The sequence below is a fragment of the Ylistrum balloti genome, unplaced genomic scaffold (assembly GCF_031769215.1).
Source record: "Ylistrum balloti isolate Yb309-2 unplaced genomic scaffold, AGI_CSIRO_Ybal_v1 Utg369640, whole genome shotgun sequence".
Lineage (NCBI taxonomy): Eukaryota > Metazoa > Mollusca > Bivalvia > Pectinida > Pectinidae > Ylistrum > Ylistrum balloti.
This window is the reverse complement of record NW_026781901.1, coordinates 2,093,416-2,117,950: the sequence shown is the minus strand read 5'-3', so window position 1 is coordinate 2,117,950 and position 24,535 is coordinate 2,093,416. Positions and strand designations below refer to the sequence as shown.

General features: G+C 36.7%; 1 protein-coding gene across 1 annotated transcript; it reads right to left on the bottom strand.

Moving 5' to 3' along the window:
- Positions 1 to 5,852: 5,852 nt before the first annotated feature.
- LOC132554429 (putative ammonium transporter 3) lies at positions 5,853 to 17,005 on the bottom strand. The gene is made up of 8 exons (XM_060218752.1): positions 16,864 to 17,005; positions 13,186 to 13,735; positions 9,936 to 10,007; positions 9,479 to 9,538; positions 8,524 to 8,600; positions 6,870 to 7,018; positions 6,422 to 6,589; positions 5,853 to 6,197 (listed from the first exon to the last, which is right to left on the bottom strand). Exons 1-8 carry the CDS (start codon positions 17,003 to 17,005, stop codon positions 5,853 to 5,855), a joined length of 1,563 nt encoding a protein of 520 aa, XP_060074735.1.
- Between the last annotated feature and the right edge of the window lie 7,530 nt (positions 17,006 to 24,535).

Here is a 24,535-nt window from a genome sequence, read left to right as displayed (position 1 = left end):
CTCACACTGACCATCAACCCACTCACACTGACCAACAACCCACTCACACTGACCATCAACCCACTCACGCTGACCATCAACCCACTCACACTGACCATCAACCCACTCACACTGACCATCAACCCACTCACACTGACCATCAACCCACTCACACTGACCATCAACCCACTCACACTGACCAACAACCCACTCACACAGATCATCAGCAATCCTTATCCTACCCCAACCCCTACACACACAGGCAAGCCTTTTATATTATTCGCTCGGAATAGATGAACGTATTAAACGTGTACGTTGTATGAAACTCTAAAATATACCAAGATACTTGTGAATTTTTCTCTTTCCCAAACTTTTAAGCTGTTACTATAGCAGTAACTGCTGACTCTTTAGTTGTGATGTGAATCACTTTTCCCACTTCCGGTATCACGTCCGTTATAGAAATGTTTGCCATGTCAGATTAAAAGGTCAAGCACACTACATAACTGAAGGTCAAGTGTATAAGATCGGCAAGAATGTTACACTGATGATAACATTCGTTCTTAAGTGGTATATTATACTGTCATATCAAATCTGTATAAAAATAAAAGAAGTCCTGCACATTAACGGGGATATCAACAACAATATATGGATATATTTTGATACAAATCATTTTGCACTACATTTAATTAAAGATTTAATTAATGAAGATACTGGCATGACTGGAAATAAGAATTATAGCCACCTCTAAAACGAAAATATCCTTATATGGTATTCACATATTAAACAATGTAAGCTTACATATCATATTGTTGACCTAAACAAAGAAAGAAATAGTAAATGATCTGGAAACAGCAAGCAATATTGGAAATTTAACATGATTTAATGGAACAATGTCAGGGTATCAGGGTATACATTGGTTCAGGGGATGTCAGTGCTTAGTATAGGAAGATGTCGGGGTATAGAGTGTTATATCTGGGGATGTTGTCAGTAATTAGTAGGGAACAATGTCGGGGTATAGATTGTTATATCTAGGGATGTTGTCAGTAATTAGTAGGGAACAATGTCGGGGTATAGAGTGTTATATCTGGGGATGTTGTCAGTAATTAGTATGGAACAATGTCGGGGTATAGAGTGTTATATCCGGGGATGTTGTCAGTAATTAGTAGGGAACAATGTCGGGGTATAGAGTGTTATATCCGGGGATGTTGTCAGTAATTAGTGGGGAACAATGTCGGGGTATAGATTGTTATATCCGGGGATGTTGTCGGTAACTAGTGGGGAACAATGTCGGGGTATAGATTGTTATATCTGGGGATGTTGTCAGTAATTAGTAGCGAACAATGTCGGGGTATAGAGTGTTATATCCGGGGATGTTGTCTGTAATTAGTGGGGAACAATGTCGGGGTATAGATTGTTATATCTGGGGATGTCTGTAATTAGTAGGGAACATTGTCGGGGTATAGAGTGTTATATCTAGGGATGTTGTCAGTAATTAGTAGGGAACATTGTCGGGGTATAGATTGTTATATCTGGGGATGTTGTCAGTAATTAGTAGGGAACAATGTCGGGGTATAGAGTGTTATATCTGGGGATGTTGTCAGTAATTAGTAGGGAACAATGTCGGGGTATAGAGTGTTATATCTGGGGATGTTGTCAGTAATTAATAGGGAACATTGTCGGGGTATAGAGTGTTATATCTGGGGATGTTGTCAGTAATTAATAGGGAACATTGTCGGGGTATAGAGTGTTATATCCGGGAATGTTGTCAGTAATTAGTAGGGAACATTGTCGGGGTATAGAGTGTTATATCTGGGGATGTTGTCAGTAATTACTAGGGAACAATGTCGAGGTATAGAGTGTTATATCCGGGAATGTTGTCAGTAATTAATAGGGAACAATGTCGGGGTACAGATTGTTATATCCGGGAATGTTGTCAGTAATTAGTAGGGAACATTGTCGGGGTATAGAGTGTTATATCTGGGGATGTTGTCAGTAATTACTAGGGAACAATGTCGAGGTATAGAGTGTTATATCCGGGAATGTTGTCAGTAATTAATAGGGAACAATGTCGGGGTACAGATTGTTATATCCGGGAATGTTGTCAGTAATTAGTGGGGAATAATGTCGGGGTATAGATTGTTATATCTGGGGATGTTCTCAGTAATTAGTAGCGAACAATGTCGGGGTATAGAGTGTTATATCTGGGGATGTTGTCAGTAATTAGTAGGGAACAATGTCGGGGTATAGATTGTTATATCCGGGGATGTTGTCAGTAATGAGTAGGGAACAATGTCGGGGTGTAAAGTGTTATATCCGGGGATGTTGTCAGTAATTAGTGGGGAACAATGTCGGGGTATAGATGTCCGGGGATGTTGTCAGTAATGAGTAGGGAACAATTTCGGGGTTTAGAGTGTTATATCCGGGGATGTTGTCAGTAATTAGTGGGGAATAATGTCGGGGTATAGATTGTTATATCTAGGGATGTTGTCAGTAATTAGTAGGGAACATTGTCGGGGTATAGAGTGTTATATCCGGGGATGTTGTCAGTAATTAGTAAGGAACATTGTCGGGGTATAGAGTGTTATATCTAGGGATGTTGTCAGTAATTAGTAGCGAACAATGTCGGGGTATAGAGTGTTATATCCGGGGATGTTGTCAGTAATTAGTAGGGAACAATGTCGGGGTATAGAGTGTTATATCCGGGGATGTTGTCAGTAATTAGTAGGGAACATTGTCGGGGTATAGAGTGTTATATCTAGGGATGTTGTCAGTAATTAGTAGGGAACAATGTCGGGGTATAGAGTGTTATATCCGGGGATGTTGTCAGTAATTAGTAGGGAACAATGTCGGGGTGTAAAGTGTTATATCTAGGGATGTTGTCAGTAATTAGTAGGGAACAATGTCGGGGTATAGAGTGTTATATCTAGGGATGTTGTCAGTAATTAGTAGCGAACAATGTCGGGGTATAGATTGTTATATCTAGGGATGTTGTCAGTAATTAGTAGCGAACAATGTCGGAGTATAGAGTGTTATATCTGGGGATGTTGTCAGTAATTAGTAGCGAACAATGTCGGAGTATAGAGTGTTATATCTGGGGATGCTGTCAGTAATTAGTAGCGAACAATGTCGGGGTATAGATTGTTATATCTAGGGATGTTGTCAGTAATTAGTAGGGAACAATGTCGGGGTATAGAGTGTTATATCCGGGGATGTTGTCAGTAATTAGTATGGAACAATGTCGGGGTATAGAGTGTTATATCCGGGGATGTTGTCAGTAATTAGTAGGGAACAATGTCGGGGTATAGAGTGTTATATCCGGGGATGTTGTCAGTAATTAATAGGGAACAATGTCGACAATAAAGGTGCTCTATTGTTTTACTTAATGTATAATGTAGATTTAAAGAAGGTATGACAAACACGTCATCTATCATCTCTAAAGTTTTTCATTAACTATCACATTATGGGTAAACCTCGAAATACTGTAAAGAATTACATTGAAGATCAATAGTAGTGTCTTTTATATTTTAACAGCAAATTAAATCTGATGGTTTGTTAAGTAAACATCAGTGACGTTTTAGTATTGTGAACACATCCTACTTTTATTGTACTTAACCGCCATTACCACTATAGCTATTGTTACTGTCACCATTTATTCTATAACAACTCTCACCACAAGCGATAATTTTTCCCTTCGTTTGCAAATTTTCTACCACATCATAACCATTATCACCATTCTGGTCCCCACTATCACAATTCCCACTATCATTGCGTTCTCAACCGCCGCCATTTTCATAACACACCGCCACTGTTACCACCATCACCACTATTCCCACCACCGCCACCGCCGCCGCCACCGCCACCACCACCACTATTTCCACCACCACCAACACCACCACCCGTTTCATTACACACCGCCACTGTTACCACCATCACCACCATTCCCACCACCACCACCGCCACCCGTTTCGTTACCCACCGCCACCCGTTTCATTACATACCGTCACTATTCCCACCACCGCCACTGCCACCCGTATCGTTACCCACCGCCACCCGTTTCATTACATACCGCCACTAATCCCACCACCGCCACCGCCACCCGTTTCATTACACACCACCATCCGTATCATTACATACCGCCACTAATCCCACCACCGCCACCGCCACCCGTTTCTTTACACACCACCACCCGTTTCATTACATACCGTCACTATTCCCACCACCGCCACTGCCACCCGTATCGTTACCCACCGCCACCCGTTTCATTACATACCGCCACTAATCCCACCACCGCCACCGCCACCCGTTTCATTACACACCACCATCCGTATCATTACATACCGTCACTATTCCCACCACCGCCACTGCCACCCGTTTCGTTACCCACCGCCACCCGTTTCATTACATACCGCCACTATTCCCACCACCGCCACTGCCACCCGTTTCATTACACACCACCATCCGTATCATTACATACCGCCACTATTCCCACCACCGCCGCCGCCACCCGTTTCATTACACACCACCATCCGTATCATTACATACCGCCACCCGTTTCATTACATACCGCCACTATTACCACCATCACCAATATTCCCGCCACCACCTCAGCCCGTTTCATTACATACCGTCACTATTCCCACCACCGCCGCCGCCACCCGTTTCATTACACACAACCATCCGTATCATTACATACCGTCATTATTCCCACCACCGCCACTGCCACCCGTTTCGTTACACACCGCCACCTGTATCATTACATACCGCCACTATTCCCACCACCGCTACCGCCACCCGTTTCATTACACACCACCATCCGTATCATTACATACCACCACCCGTTTCATTACATATCGCCACTATTCCCACCTCCGCCACCACCACCTGTTTCATTACACACCACCACCCGTATCATTACATACCGCCACCCGTTTCATTACATACCGCCACTATTACCACCATCACCAATATTCCCGCCACCACCGCCACCCGTTTCATTACATACCGTCACTATTCCCACCACCGCCACTGCCACCCGTTTCGTTACACACCGCCACCTGTATCATTACATACCGCCACCCGTTTCATTACACACCGCCACTGTTACCACCAGCTCCACTGTTTCCCGTTACATACCGTCACTACACAGATCCCACTCTCGCCATCAGCTCTAATCCAGTCACAAGAACAGTTCCCATCACCAGCAAGGGTTCTAATATAATTACTTTTCCTATGATCGCGATCTATAACATATCGGCATATTGTGATGTTGATTACATTAAACAAGAAACAATATACAATGCCTTTCATTATGAATAATAACTTTTCTGTTTATTTATTGTTTGAGACAATGCACAATAACTGAGGATACGAAAATTATATCGTTTACAACTTTAATACGGTGACTTGTATGGTTTTCCGGGTAAATCGAAGTGAATCGATTTAACAAAAATAGCGATCACATTATACAAAACTGCTGCAGTTAACATGAGTATGGCAGTTACTCTTGGTAATTCAGAGCTGGGATTAACGACTAGACTGAAACAACAACATGTATCAGTTTTCTTCAGTTCGTTAATCTGTTGTGGATTTTAATCTCTCAATTTCCCAAAAGTTTATTTCTCTCCTTGTTTATAATGATTACTCTTTGTCAGTCTTTTTTTCCGTTATTTTGTTTTTTGTTTAAAACTACAAATGTTTATACCATTTCCAGAATTCTGACAATAAACAGTATAAGGGAAAATTTACACAAAGCTCTGTGCTGGTAGTTTATATACACCTGTATGTATTGACAGCAAAATTACTATATTATTGTACTATATTATAGTATACATTGTGACATAGGCTATAACAGACACACTATCCACGACTTGGTATTACTGATACAAAACACACTGTCCAGGTATACTTTCAGGTACAATTTTGTCCTGTCGTCGAAGCATCTTGCGTTGGTGATGAACAGTTGCGGTGGCAGTGGTCTTCAACTTTCTGGACGTAACAGAATCCCGGCGTCTCGTGCATTCGTTCGACTCGACGGTCGTTGTTTCGTCGACAGTGACGTGATTACGTGATACTGTGTCTTGGCGAATGGCGAAGACACTGTCTGGTCTACTAAGAAACTGACCTGTGATCATATTCGCTCCGATATTGTGTTCAACGAAGTCTGCCCCGAGGCGTTCTTCCTCTTTACTCAAACGAAGGCCAACTGTATACTTGATAATCTATGTTAAAGAAATGGAATATAATGAACTTACCAACACTGACAGCATGTGTTATAGATATACAATGTACATATCGTTTGACAGAACACGTTCATTATGATGCCATTCATATCACAAATATCATCGCAGCTTTGGGACCGGTTTACGTTACAAGAATTTTATAGAGATGGAATAGTATTTGAAACTTAAGGAAACACGGTTAACACCTTAAGTTTGTGCCTTACCACGAGTAATATGAGAGAAGTTAGAGCACTCCACACTATCAGACAAACGACTGAGAGAAGCTGTATTCCTATTAGATAAAAACCGCCTCCGTGAAACACTCCGGATCGTCCTTGAGTTGTGTTCTCTAACGAGTCATTCTGGGCGAACAAACCTACCGCTAGCATACCCTAAAAAGGAATGAAAACAGATTTAAATAAATACTATTTCAAACCCTTCTCAGACGAAATTTAGGTAATATATTTGAGCCAATCTCATGTTCGTTGAATGTGATCGCCCATAAAATCATAAAGCATTCGTTGATATGAAAGGAAACAAAGCCCTTTAGTTTCCACGATAGAAATTCACCATGTTATTCTGATACATCCTATTTCTAGATGGTAACAATCTTTACCTTCAACCTACTGTAGAAACAATATTACACGATACGTAACATTATTCTGATATTACCCAGATTCCCCCGGCCCCGTGAACACCAGCGGCTCCCACGGGATCATCAATTTTCATTTTGTCCATGAGTTTGACGGAGAAAATAGCTATTACACCTCCAATGGATCCGATTAAGAGTGCTTCCCACGGTCTGATTACAGCACAGCCGGCTGTAAAACATGTAGAGTATACAGTAAATAAAACGGGACTATATTACAGGGCCTGATTACAGCACAGCCGGCTGTAAAACATGTATAGTATACAGTAAATCAAACGGGACTATATTACAGGGCCTGATTACAGCACAGCCGGCTGTAAAATATGTATAGTATACAGTAAATCAAACGGAACTATATTACAGGGCCTGATTACAGCACAGCCGGCTGTAAAACATGTATAGTATACAGTAAATCAAACGGAACTATATTACAGGGCCTGATTACAGCACATCCGGCTGTAAAACATGTATAGTATACAGTAAATCAAACGGAACTATATTACAGGGCCTGATTACAGCACAGCCGGCTGTAAAACATGTATAGTATACAGTAAATCAAACGGAACTATATTACAGGGCCTGATTACAGCACATCCGGCTGTAAAACATGTATAGTATACAGTAAATCAAACGGGACTATATTACAGGGTCTGATTACAGCACAGCCGGCTGTAAAACATGTATAGTATACAGTAAATCAAACGGGACTATATTACAGGACCTGATTACAGCACAGCCGGCTGTAAAACATGTATAGTATACAGTAAATCAAACGGGACTATATTACAGGGCCTGATTACAGCACAGCCGGCTGTAAAACATGTATAGTATACAGTAAATCAAACGGGACTATATTACAGGGCCTGATTACAGCACAGCATTACAAAATGTGATGATATATCATTAATATGTTATATAAGTGCATGTTAAAATAAGATCAAAGGTTAAATGTTTTAATCCCTAATTCATAAGTCGGGATATTGAACAAATATGGTATTCATATATAAATCGAGAAAGAGTGTTAATACTTCTGTAATACTGATACAGCTTATTTTGGTCGACGCGTTTCCATTAACCATTAAATGTCTAACTTATCAATACTTATTGAAGTCCGAACCTTATTTTAGGATCTGTGCGATCGATTTCAGTGTTCATTACCCAGTGGATTTAAATTTATCTAACACTATATACTGAGACAGCACTTTCTATCATCACATTTTAGAAATACAAAGGTTACAACGAATGTTTCTGAGATATATTTACAAGGGTGCAGATTTTGGTCCAGAACTTTTTTCACGCCTCTTATTTAGCATCCGTCATTATCGATAACTGAACAAGGAAATGTTTTTATTTTTTGTTTTGTCATATAAATGATGCATTTGCATGCAATATGGAAACAGTATAAGATTTATCAAACGAACAACTCATAAAAATGCTTGTATTCTATTATAGTTGAAATCATCTTCATTGTTCAGTGAGCAACCTATAGCAATTAAATGCCATAATTGTCACATAAACAATGGCTGTTCCGATGTATAAGACACGACTTTCCCCAAGTTATATTCTCTGATGTAAGTAACTTTTTCTGTTTTTACACGAGTAGGTCTGTTTACACTTCCTGGTCACGTGTTTATTTTAAAGAGTTCAACTTGTGATACAAACAAGGTACAGACTTACCTGTGATCGATACCAGAGCACAGAGTACAGAGTTTACCAAGTAGTCCACATTGTACTTCCGGTTATTCATGATAAAGCTGATCAAAGAGAGAACGACATCAAGCTAAATTATTGCGAATAATGAAATTAAAGAGTCTGAGATTACCATAGGTATCACAATTACCTCGGCCTGTTTTACTTTTTATCTACAGGGTTTAATGCAACAATCAGGATGATACGATGACGAGTGTCAAGAGAGGCACCTAGAGCGTAAAAAATATCACAGAACAGAGCAGAATTACAGAGAAATAAAAAGGATCAAAGTCCCAAGTGGTCTCTTTAATGTCCAGTTGGAAGAAAGACCCAGAAAAAGTCCTATTCTACTGGGAGCCCACATTTAGTCGCCTCCTATACGACCATTGTTTGACCCTTGGATTTCCCTTGATTAGGAGAAATCATCCACGATATGCATATTGTTATTCGTTTTTTATGTTAAGCAGTGATATATATAATGTACATACTTTCCTTGTCACCTGCACGGGTGACACTGCCTCGGGAATTGTAACAACGAATATATTAACGGATTGGAAAAATATATTTTTCTATTCAGTTATAAGATTTTGCAAAAGACACACAAGTGAATAGCCCCTTTAAATACAGATTTAAGATAAGATATAGTATAAGATACAGGGAAACAATGAAATATTATTTCGTCCTCCTAGGACTCCTCAGTGAGGCTAAGGGCCTAAGTTATGACGCCTAGGAGACGACAGAGAAAATTTCAAAGTAAGCGAAAGAAAATAATTAAATAAATTTCTTAAATTTCATATATCAGATAATTTCAGAACAGCGTCAAGTACATGTGTATATTCTGAACCGTGCCACTATTCGAATGAATTCAACTTGGCATGCAGGTTAAAGCAAACCGTAGGGACTGAAAGTCCACCAGCAGTGTCTACCAAACGATTGCACTTACGAAATAATGACTCCCGTGGCCCCTCCACCCATAGAACCAATCAACGTGACAACAGCTGCTCTGTAATGAAAAAAATCAGAAATATGATAAAGGAACCTGAGGGAATCTGTGATTGTAGAATATACCTGTAGGGACATTGTTACATATGTACTCACAGGTCTTTTACACCCGTAGTACCGATATATTATTCTCTTTACACAGTTAACAACAACTGAAGAGTTCGATTGGCAAATAATTAATATCAGATAATGATAGTGAAGTGCAACACTATGTAGACGCGATATGAATTGAAAATCTCGTTTTTGTGAGACATTCGTATTTTACGTTTGATAATTTTCAAAGGAAAAAAACTCTTCGTTCATATTGTACCCTGTTTAACACTGGTTTGGTTTAACAGTGTGTTATTACTAAGTATAATGATTAACCAAACCCTCCGCCGTCTCTGACATTTACGTACTTTGATGCAAGCTGCCATTTTCCACCGGATATACCAAATGTACTACCGCAATTGAAGGCTAACCAACCCCACCTGAAAGGAAAAGAATTTTATATCTCCAAAGCAGAATTAGAAAGAAAGCAAATTATGAATATCATAGACTGACAATTAAAGCAAACATGATATATACTAAACTAAAAGGAAATGTAACGATAACTTACATTGTGATTTAATCAATGATTCCCTTCATATATCTCCATTAAGTACTTATCAAAAATCAATTAATTCGGATTTGAAACTGCTGTCTTCGTTAATTACAAACTTGTTGGTCTTATTCGACGTTTAAGACAAGAAGAACAACATCAAATGTAATCCGTGAGTGATGGGTAGACAGCGAGGTAAACAGCATGGAACTAGTAAACTGGAAGGTAATTCAAGGAGAGGTTCTATTGTTCAAGGCTTAGACCAGCTTCTGCAAGCATGACAACTGGTTTTGATGACCTCACGCCTAGCTCAAGAACCTTTCAAACATTATCATGGTGACAGAAGAGAAAAATTCTCCTGATGCGACTGGTGTGCACTGTGGCGTTATCCTGCTTGAAAATGACGCCAACGCTAAAACGTCTTAAAAACAGTAGAGCCACTGGTGTTAAAATTCCATCCTAATATAGAACTTCAGCTTTCAGTTAACTGATACAATCCGATCTTTCCCCACACATATACCACGCCCCAAACCGTTTTCCTTCCGCAGACACTATCGGCACTCATGTGGAAATAGAGCTTTAGTCTAGTGTTGAAATGTATAAATACTTGTTGAAAATAGATGATCGAAAATCATTTGAACATTCATTAATTCAAAACTGATATTTAACAGATTCACCCCATTGAGATTTAGACAGCAAAAATTATACAACCTTTACAACCGTCACACCATAATCGTTACAATCAAGATTGTATCAACACTTAGATTTAATATGAAATGAACGACTTCTTTTCTGAATATATCTGGCTGTTTTAGTATTGGGTCTCTAGAAAGATTTGATAGTGTAAAAGTAGGCATTTCTTTGGCTTTCAAGCAAACATAGTTCTTTTTGTAAGCAGGAAATGTTATAATGTTTGTCGACAGAGTTCAATATATTGAATGCCTTATCCGCCGACATAAATCGACTTCCATGATTTAAACTATCTGACTAGACACAGAATATGTCGTCTACTAAATTTGTTTAATTGGAATGACCAAGGTTTACATGGCTGGTGTCGTCAATGGAACAGAAGACGCTGACACATCTGGAACAGCTGGTCTTATTCTCCTTTTTCATGTGTTTCCGTGAGAATCCTTTTGTTCAAATTATGAGCAAGTGTTCTTGAATCTGACTTTGGATTATGACTCTCCTGACATGGGCTTGTTGTTACAAATAAAAACCATTTCTTTTAGCCACAAGTCATATATCAACTTATCCTCTTTTCAGCTTACTTGGGAACGCGCAAGGGCGGGATGGTGTAATCGGACGAAACTTTCTTACCAAGGTACTCTGATTTTATCAAGCTTTATGAACCTAGAGCCACATGCAGTGGGTTATTACATAAATTAACCGATAATACAACTTAGTCAATCTGTATACGGTGGCACGACCGGTAATAGACACTATTGGAGGAGGATGTAAGTGACAAACCCTCTTTTCTAAACAGGTTTCACGCAATTTTCTAATGTTTCAGTGGCGTGTGTTCTGTTGTTTTATAATCCCACCTTTGTTAGAATGTAAGTATTTGATGATATCATGAGTAGTCTGTAGGCGGAAGATCGTTAAAAGACTAGGCGATTACATGGCGTGTACGTCTATAATTTGAAACTTAAGTTAATGTCGAACACATCACATAGACTAAAACTTCATTAAAGTACACTAAAGTACACTAAAGAAATGTTATACTACATTTTAAATATCACACACTGCGACACAAATAGAAACAGAAGTGATGCTTGTGTTCGACATTGAAGTCCATTAGTTTAAGATGATCCCCCCCTTTTTTTTGTTGTTGTAAAAACTCTTATCTAATTACACGTTGTCATAAAGGAGATATTATTTTAGGGATAATTTTCTTTTGTAATATCCGGAATGTATCTGATCTATGACATTTCTTATAAAGGCTAGTAACTGAACGTTTTTATGAACTATTACACAAAAACACATTGCAACAAACTCATTAACTGTAAATATTTTTCTTTCATACCTGGTTGAGTTTGCTAAATTTGATCACTTTAAACTGAAGGAAAAGTGTTTATAACGCTTGTATTTATTTCCCCTATTAGGCCCTGCCCCTCCACCCAAGGGGGTTAGATACACTGTTTGTACTAAACTAAGTTCTCGTCACCAAAGGATGCTGCAGATCAAATCTGGACAAAATTGAATCATTTCGACACAGGAAGGATTTTTAATAATTTGCTCCATTTCCAGTATTGAACCCCGTCCTGCCCGCCCCAGAGGGCCGAAAACCACTGTTTAAATAATTTTTTCCAAGAATGTCTCAGACCAAATTCTGACATTATTAGGGTATTTCTACATAAGAGGAATGATTTTAAAGCATTTGCACTAGTTCCACTATTGGGCCTGCCCCTTCCGCCCGATGGGGCTGAGATCCACCGTTTACACAAAATTGATTCCCTTTCACCTTTGAATACTTTAGACCTAATTAGGACAACATCCAAGTATTTCTACAGAAAAAGCAGGATTTGTAATAATTGCTCTATTTCCCCTATTCGACTCTGCCATTCTCACTCTATGGAGCCAAAACCCACCATATGTAAAAAAAAGATTCCCTTTACAAAAGAATGTTTCAAACCAAATTTGGGAAAAAATATCAGTGGGAGTAGGATTTTAAAGAATATTTTCTATTTCACCTGTTGGGCTCATCCCTCATGCCCCTTGGATTCAAGACCCACCATTGAAGCCTAGAACACTTCTGACCAATTATTCCTGCAGGAGGAGTAGGATTTTAAAGAATGTCCCTTATTTCTCCTATTTGGCTCTGCCACTCCCGCCCAAGGGGGTCAAGACCCACCATTTACACTAAATTGATTCCGCTTAACGCAAGGAATTTGGATACTTCGGAACAAATTAGGACAAGATCAGCTCAGTGGTTTATGCCTAATAGCGATTTGTAGGAAATGTTGACGGATTGACAACGGACTCCGCGGTTTGTCTATAGCTCACCTAACCCGTATTGGAAAATAACATAAGCTATGTGCAAAACATGTAAGATAGAGTTAACTTACCAAAGCATGAACATGCCAACAAGGGCGCTGACTGGATTTGGTGGCGTTTTCTGATTAGTGCCATTTTCGTACCTTCCTGAGCGAGGTTGAAGGATGATGGCGGCAACCATAGCCGATACACCACCAGTAAGGTGCACAGCACCGGATCCCGCGATATCGACGCACCCCATGGTCCTCAGGAACCCGTTGGTTGCCCACTCCCAATGAGCAGGTATACAATACACGAATGTGTTTAACACCGAAAACAATATGTAGGCCGTCAACTTGGTCCGCTCCGCCATAGCACCCGAGACAATGGTTGTTGCAGTTGTAGCAAAGGACAACTGGAATACAAATGTTGCATATAAAAGCCCCATGCGTTCGTCACTGGAATCCACAAAGAATTCACCTACGCCACAGAAAGGGTTGGAACCGTAATCCATTCCGAAACTGAGACCATATCCCACTGCCCAGTAGGATATTCCTCCGAAAATAACATCTACGGCGTTCTTCATCATAATATTTACCTCGTTTCTTCCTGTTACACAGCCTACTTCAAGTAGTCCGAAACCTGTAAACAAACCCCAAACAGTTATTATCTAAATAGAATCCTTGTTTAAAGAAATTATTGGAATTGTTTAAAAACACATAATATAGGAATGATTTGGTCCGTCAGAAAGTTATCTTTAGAACCGTTTTGATTGTTTTTATGTTGCTATTTACATAAACCATATCTTCAAGCTTTAAAGAATTTCTACATTATCTTAAAGCTATCCTACATTAAAAATTCATCATTGTTGCATGTTTCTGCTGTATCTTAATGTGTAAGTGATTAGACTAAAACAAGTAACAGTTGATGTGTTGAGGAGACGAGTTTGTGTTAGGGCTGTCATTCTTGTTCTTTGTACGCCACAGTAACACACAAATTATCTGTAATCAAATAAAGTTTTCCAAATGACTTTTGCGGACTCAAACGAATCCTACATTAATTTTCTATTACAATGACTTTAAAAGAAACTTGCAGTGAAATATATTTTGTATTAGAAGCATTTCTCATTATTAGGTGAATGTGAGGAAAGTCGCAGCAGATTAGATAGCACAGAAACATCCGTTTTGATTTTCAACTCGCCTACATTTTTTGCAGATAATTCCTATATACCACGTTCAATGTGTGTTGCGGAGAGTGATGTCCACACAATTTTTAACTGAACATTAGAAAATGAAAGGCTAATCTAGGCCAACAAAAAAGAAATTAAACTCTAAGTTCTAATTAGTTAACGAAGCTATAGCGAAGTGAAAACCTGAAAGTTCTTAATCCGATTTAATCAAACTGTATATAAAAACAAAGAAATTTTATGAGATCGGAGATGTTATTTTAATATCTTTATAATCTATGCATAGTTACCAAAGAAATGTATTGTATCAGCTTAATAAGTAATGTTGATATTGATATTTTCCAAGACGCTGAATCAAATCCAGGAACAAGAATGACAGAAACACGAACTTCATCAATATAGAATATGCGGGACTAATTTAACTCTCACCAGGAGGATTGCACTTAAGGCTGATTTGATTTTGACCGCAAACAAAGCCTGCTTCCAAAAGTCCAAAACCTATAAAAATTACAAATGTATGACATATTAGGGTGATTGTAATGCACCTTATAACCAATGGGTACCATGGTATAGTGCCGAAACGAGTACCTGTCACGAATGCACCGTATTGACCATGGTTACAGAGGTAAAGTGCCGAAACGAGTACCTGTCACGAATGCACCGTATTGACCATGGTTACAGTAGTATAGTGCCGAAATGAGTACCTGTCACGAATGCACCGTATTGACCATGGTTACAGTAGTATAGTGCCGAAACGAGTACCTGTCACGAATGCATCGGGGATTATAACCCATGGGTACAGTGGTAAAGTGCTGAAACGAGTACCTGTCACAAATGCACCGTATTGACCATGGTTACAGAGGTAAAGTGCCGAAACGAGTACCTGTCACGAATGCACCTTATTGACCATGGTTACAGTGGTTAAGTGCCGAAACGAGTAAGTTATAACAAACAATTCTCTGTCTAAATTCTAAATCCCTTTCATTAATTGAAGAATGCGTGAACAAATAGCAGTTGTGTAGTAAGAATATATTATAAAAACTATCGGCTGTATCTGTGTCCCCGGCTTGCTGTGGTTCTATTACAGATTATAAGCCATTAGTGAGGACATTTAAACTTATAACTTATCCTGTTTAGAATACCGCACGTAAATTGTATTACATTAAAACATGACTATAACATAATACTTATGCTTGGCGTTTAGAAGTTTATCATAACCTACAAATATTAATAAACAATTTAACGATAAGAATAAGTAACAAAAAATATTTCATATTATCGAAACACATTTAAATATTCTTCTCTACTGATCAAATCGAAGACAACTCAAACGAGAACACAAAGATAAATTTCGGTTTCCTCCCAATCGCCTCCACGGTTTCCAAACTTAGGCCCTGAGCATCACTGACGAATCCTAGGAAGTAGAAACATCTGTATGATGCAGTTTAAATCATTGTTTAGCTCTACAGTATCCAATTCTGAATTAGGGCAGTCATATAGAAAATTGAAGTTGTAATTGGATTTGAAAAGGGATTAATAGCGTTGCGTAAAATATATGATTTTAAGGAGGAAACAGAATATCCCCCAAGAATATCACATATCATTTTATATCATAGAGAATTGTCCTACTATATATAGGGAACAGTGCAGTACAGTAGTCTACATTGTCCATAAGTAATGGAAAGGATTGTCGGGGTTTATAAAGAGCACGGTCCTGTTTTCATGACATTCTTCCATGTTCTTGTACTCCAAATGCACTTTCGAGAAAGCAAGGCATTTTTATTTTATATTGGGAATTCACGTTATTTTTATTTTCTCTGTGATGTTAAAGTTGATGAGAATACGCTGGTGTTATTTCGACGATTTATAAAAAGATGTGTGATATAAATGATAATTAGATTATGCAAAGTTTGCCCCAAATACAAATGTACAGACAATGCTGAACTACTTTAAAATGATCTATTTTGTAGTGGAATTTATTATCATTCAATTTTTGTGTACTCTTCATTCATGTATTCGTATTTCCACGAACTGTTGAAATAAGCACATGTCAATGTATTGCGTTACATTTATGTATAAAATTAAGCGTACACAAAATCGCTTGAAAACAAAAACACAAAAATTGAGACCCTTTACAATGTAATTAAATTAAATTAATGTGTATATGGAAATATAACAATAAATTTTCACCGTTTCCCAGCTTTATTATACATGAACTGAATATTGAAAAAGCCAAATGGAAAATGTATGAGTATAATATTGTTCAACACAAATCCTCTTTTTACATCGTGGCGCTTTCAATCTTTTGCAATCAAATACTTGTAATGTATACGCCATAATTGTACAGCGTTAATGCTACTTCATATATATATTCTATGTCTTTATGATCTCAAACTTATGCCGACAATAAAAAATTAAGTAATTTGACGAATTTTGATGTAAATAACTGTAGGCCAAGTTGACATCATTCCTGTCTGAGGATGAGACTGGATTAGAAATAGCCTAAAAAAAATCATTTTGTAATACATTTGCATATTATTTTCAGATTGTAAACCGTTGATTATAAATTAATCACATTTCTTACCTGATTGCATAGTGAAAATAATAAAGGAGCTTGTGAGTATCCACGTGGCATCGTCCCAGGTGATAGGCCCGATACTGCCCACGCCCATGTTTGGGGAGTCACCCGCGGCACTAGAAAAGTTTTCTGTGCTTTCTGTACTCATTTCTAGTATTGTGTTGGCGACCTGTTTTTATAAGAACTTCCATTTTTGTGATAATGAGAGAGTAAACCATTAAACTTTAAAAATGCACATGCTGCTCCAGATGTTATGATCTGATATGTTTTATCTAGCCCTATAAAACAGAAGTAATGCTCTGTTAGTGACGATCTGACAGCTGACCTGTTCATTTCACATACATTAATGATTAACATAAAACATCTATTTTCGATTTATCAGGCTCAGCAGCGAGTTAATTTCCCTCTAGTAGATGAACTAGACTTGCTGGTGACGTATCAGAAATTTCTACACTGGTCGATGCCTGGAATGTCCTCTATAGGTGGGTAAATAGGTGTATCTGTCCTTAAGCCATTTTAATTACCTGAGACATAATCACCTACGGCTTTCTATGGACATGCCCATCTCTATCTCCCTAAGGAATAGTTAACAGTGTATTGTTAATGTCATGACTTTACTGTAAAAGGTTATCGTCCACGTAAACGAAGACGGAATGAATATTAAAAACCCGCGAGATTTCAGATTAAATTTTGAAATTTAAAAGAATGGGAGATCTAATCTTGATAAATAAAATGAAGTATTTTTACAATTGGATTACTTTATGAACTCTCTGAAGCAGGCTTCTTTCAAAGACAAACATACCGACGCAGAAATCATCTTAATCAATTTTAGATAAAGATAACAAGAAATTCAGAATAATTTAAATCACGTGAAAATTTCAGAAGGCGGTATAATTTACATACATTTCACGCGGAGTGTTAGAAACTGTAAAATTGTATAACTTAATGACAGATCAATAATAAATATAAATATAAAATAATAATTATTTCCCCCCTAACACCAAACTTTCTATTATTTTCTATTGTTCTATATCTATGGAGCCACACATAATAAAACAGGACAGTTTATATCTCTAGATGATAACCTTTATAACGATAATAACACATGATTTGTATTATAGCATTGGTGATAGATAGAATGCCTACAAGTGTACAAAGAAAGAGAGGTTGTTAAGGATTACAGTCAAGGTCTATTGTCATTTAGTTTGACAGTGTAACATTTCAGAAAACATGCAGTCCTATAGAAATGATGACACTTAGACCGTATGATCCTATGTTAATCTTACTATCTAGCCCATGTAGCTTGCTGTATATAACCACACCTACACAATGTAACCCTATATAAATAATGACACCTAGACCGTATGGCCCTATGTTAATCTTACTACCTAGCCCATGTAGCTCGCTGTAAATAATCACAGCAACACCATACAGTTCTATATATTTATCAACACCTACACCATACAGCCCTATATATTTATCAACATCTACAGCATACAGTTCTGTATTTATCAACACCTACACCATACAGTTCTGTATATATATCAACACCTACACCATACAGCCCTATATATTTATCAACGCCTACACCATACAGTTCTATATATATCAACACCTACACCATACAGTTCTATATTTATCAACACCTACACCATACAGCCCTATATATTTATCAACATCTACAGCATACAGTTCTGTATTTATCAACACCTACACCATACAGTTCTGTATATCTATCAACACCTACACCATACAGCCCTATATATTTATCAACGCCTACACCATAGAGTTCTATATATATCAACACCTACACCATACAGTTCTATATTTATCAACACCTACACCATACAGCCCTATATATTTATCAACATCTACAGCATACAGTTCTGTATTTATCAACACCTACGCCATACAGTTCTGTATATCTATCAACACCTACACCATACAGCCCTATATATTTATCAACGCCTACACCATAGAGTTCTATATATATCAACACCTACACCATACAGTTCTATATTTATCAACACCTACACCATACAGCCCTATATATTAATCAACACCTACACCATACAGTTCTATATCTATCAACACCTACACCATACAGTTCTATATTTATCAACACCTACACCATACAGCCCTATATATTTATCAACACCTACACCATACAGCCCTATATATTTATCAACACCTACACCATACAGTTCTATATTTATCAACACCTACACCATACAGTTCTATATTTATCAACACCTACACCATACAGCCCTATATATTTATCAACACCTACGCCATACAGTTCTATATATTTATCAACACCTACACCATACAGCCCTATATATTTATCAACACCTACACCATACAGTTCTATATCTATCAACACCTACACCATACAGTTCTATATATTTATCAACACCTACACCATACAGTTCTATATTTATCAACACCTACACCATACAGTTCTATATATATATCAACACCTACGCCATACAGTTCTATATTTATCAACACCTACGCCATACAGTTCTATATATATATCAACACCTACACCATACAGTTCTATATATTTATCAACACCTAAGCCATACAGTTCTATATTTATCAACACCTACACCATACAGTTCTATATATTTATCAACACCTACACCATACAGTTCTATATATCTATCAACACCTACACCATACAGTTCTATATATTTATCAACACCTACACCATACAGTTCTATATATTTATCAACACCTACACCATACAGTTCTATATATCTATCAACACCTACACCATACAGTTCTATATATTTATCAACAACTACGCCATACAGTTCTATATTTATCAACACCTACACCATACAGTTCTATATCTATCAACATCTACGCCATACAGTTCTATATTTATCAACACCTACACCATACAGCCCTATATATTTATCAACATCTACAGCATACAGTTCTGTATTTATCAACACCTACACCATACAGTTCTGTATATCTATCAACACCTACACCATACAGCCCTATATATTTATCAACGCCTACACCATAGAGTTCTATATCTATCAACACCTACACCATACAGTTCTATATTTATCAACACCTACACCATACAGCCCTATATATTTATCAACACCTACACCATACAGCCCTATATATTTATCAACACCTACACCATACAGTTCTATATTTATCAACACCTACACCATACAGTTCTATATTTATCAACACCTACACCATACAGCCCTATATATTTATCAACACCTACGCCATACAGTTCTGTATATCTATCAACACCTACACCATACAGCCCTATATATTTATCAACACCTACACCATACAGTTCTATATCTATCAACACCTACACCATACAGTTCTATATATTTATCAACACCTACACCATACAGTTCTATATTTATCAACACCAACACCATACAGAGCTATATATATATCAACACCTACGCCATACAGTTCTATATTTATCAACACCTACGCCATACAGTTCTATATATATATCAACACCTACACCATACAGTTCTATATATTTATCAACACCTAAGCCATACAGTTCTATATTTATCAACACCTACACCATACAGTTCTATATATTTATCAACACCTACACCATACAGTTCTATAAATTTATCAACACCTACACCATACAGTTCTATATATTTATCAACACCTACACCATACAGTTCTATATATTTATCAACACCTACACCATACAGTTCTATATATCTATCAACACCTACACCATACAGTTCTATATATTTATCAACAACTACGCCATACAGTTCTATATTTATCAACACCTACACCATACAGTTCTGTATATTTATCAATTTATCAACATCTACACCATACAGTTCTATATCTATCAACACCTACACCATTCAGTTCTATATATATATCAACACCTACACCATACAGTTCTATATATTTATCAACACCTACACCATACAGTTCTATATATTTATCAACACCTACGCCATACAGTTCTATATATTTATCAACACCTACACCATACAGTTCTATATATTTATCAACACCTACGCCATACAGTTCTATATATTTATCAACATCTACGCCATACAGTTCTATATTTATCAACACCTACACCATACAGTTCTATATCTATCAACATCTACGCCATACAGTTCTATATTTATCAACATCTACGCCATATAGTTCTATATTTATCAACATCTACACCATACAGTTCTATATCTATCAACACCTACACCATACAGTTCTATATATTTATCAACACCTACACCATACAGTTCTATATTTATCAACACCTACACCATACAGTTCTATATTTATCAACACCTACACCATACAATTCTATATTTATCAACACCTACACCATACAGTTCTATATATTTATCAACACCTACACCATACAGTTCTATATTTATCAACACCTACACCATACAGTTCTATATCTATCAACACCTACACCATACAGTTCTATATATTTATCAACACCTACACCATACAGTTCTATATTTATCAACACCTACACCATACAGTTCTGTATATTTATCAACACCTACACCATACAGTTCTATATTTATCAACATCTACACCATACAGTTCTATATATTTATCAACACCTACACCATACAGTTCTATATTTATCAACACCTACACCATACAGATCTATATATTTATCAACACCTACACCATACAGTTCTATATTTATCAACACCTACGCCATACAGTTCTATATTTATCAACACCTACGCCATACAGTTCTATATATATATCAACACCTACACCATACAGTTCTATATATTTATCAACACCTAAGCCATACAGTTCTATATTTATCAACACCTACACCATACAGTTCTATATATTTATCAACACCTACACCATACAGTTCTATAAATTTATCAACACCTACACCATACAGTTCTATATATTTATCAACACCTACACCATACAGTTCTATATATTTATCAACACCTACACCATACAGTTCTATATATCTATCAACACCTACACCATACAGTTCTATATATTTATCAACATCTACGCCATACAGTTCTATATTTATCAACACCTACACCATACAGTTCTATATCTATCAACATCTACGCCATATAGTTCTATATTTATCAACATCTACACCATACAGTTCTATATCTATCAACACCTACACCATTCAGTTCTATATATATATCAACACCTACACCATACAGTTCTATATATTTATCAACACCTACACCATACAGTTCTATATATTTATCAACACATACACCATACAGTTCTATATATTTATCAACACCTACACCATACAGTTCTATATATTTATCAACACCTACACCATACAGTTCTATATATTTATCAACATCTACGCCATACAGTTCTATATTTATCAACACCTACACCATACAGTTCTATATCTATCAACATCTACGCCATACAGTTCTATATTTATCAACATCTACGCCATATAGTTCTATATTTATCAACATCTACACCATACAGTTCTATATCTATCAACACCTACACCATACAGTTCTATATATTTATCAACACCTACACCATACAGTTCTATATTTATCAACACCTACACCATACAGTTCTATATTTATCAACACCTACACCATACAGTTCTATATTTATCAACACCTACACCATACAGTTCTATATATTTATCAACACCTACACCATACAGTTCTATATTTATCAACACCTACACCATACAGTTCTATATCTATCAACACCTACACCATACAGTTCTATATATTTATCAACACCTACACCATACAGTTCTATATTTATCAACACCTACACCATACAGTTCTGTATATTTATCAACACCTACACCATACAGTTCTATATTTATCAACATCTACACCATACAGTTCTATATATTTATCAACACCTACACCATACAGTTCTATATATTTATCAACACCTACACCATACAGCCCTATATATTTATCAACACCTACACCATACAGTTCTATATTTATCAACACCTACACCATACAGTTCTATATTTATCAACACCTACACCATACAGTTCTATATATTTATCAACACCTACACCATACAGTTCTATATTTATCAACACCTACACCATACAGTTCTATATCTATCAACACCTACACCATACAGTTCTATATATTTATCAACACCTACACCATACAGTTCTATATTTATCAACACCTACACCATACAGTTCTGTATATTTATCAACACCTACACCATACAGTTCTATATTTATCAACATCTACACCATACAGTTCTATATATTTATCAACACCTACACCATACAGTTCTATATTTATCAACACCTACACCATACAGATCTATATATTTATCAACACCTAAGCCATACAGTTCTATATTTATCAACACCTACGCCATACAGTTCTATATATATATCAACACCTACACCATACAGTTCTATATATTTATCAACACCTAAGCCATACAGTTCTATATTTATCAACACCTACACCATACAGTTCTATATATATATCAACACCTACACCATACAGTTCTATATTTATCAACATCTACGCCATATAGTTCTATATTTATCAACATCTACACCATAAAGTTCTATATCTATCAACATCTACGCCATATAGTTCTATATTTATCAACATCTACGCCATACAGTTCTATATTGATCAACATCTACACCATACAGTTCTATATATTTATCAACACCTACACCATACAGTTCTGTATATTTATCAACACCTACACCATACAGTTCTATATTTATCAACATCTACACCATACAGTTCTATATATTTATCAACACCTACACCATACAGTTCTATATTTATCAACACCTACACCATACAGTTCTATATATTTATCAACACCTACACCATACAGTTCTATATTTATCAACACCTACACCATACAGTTCTATATATTTATCAACACCTAAGCCATACAGTTCTATATTTATCAACACCTACACCATATAGTTCTATATATATATCAACACCTACACCATACAGTTCTATATTTATCAACATCTACGCCATATAGTTCTATATTTATCAACATCTACACCATACAGTTCTATATCTATCAACATCTACGCCATATAGTTCTATATTTATCAACATCTACGCCATACAGTTCTATATTGATCAACATCTACACCATACAGTTCTATATATTTATCAACACCTACACCATACAGTTCTGTATATTTATCAACACCTACACCATACAGTTCTATATTTATCAACATCTACACCATACAGTTCTATATATTTATCAACACCTACACCATACAGTTCTATATTTATCAACACCTACACCATACAGTTCTATATATTTATCAACACCTACACCATACAGTTCTATATTTATCAACACCTACACCATACAGCCCTATATATTTATCAACATCTACACCATACAGTTCTATATATTTATCAACACCTACACCATACAGTCCTATATATTTATCAACACCTACACCATATAGTTCTATATATTTATCAACACATACACCATACAGTCCTATATATTTATCAACATCTAAGCCATACAGTTCTATATAGATAAAGACACACTTTGTTGTCCGATATCAATATTGAGATCTATATTCTATACCTATATGGACTCATTACCACTTACACCATGTGACCTAGACAAAATATACTTACATTATATATTTTATTTGTTTGATTTACGT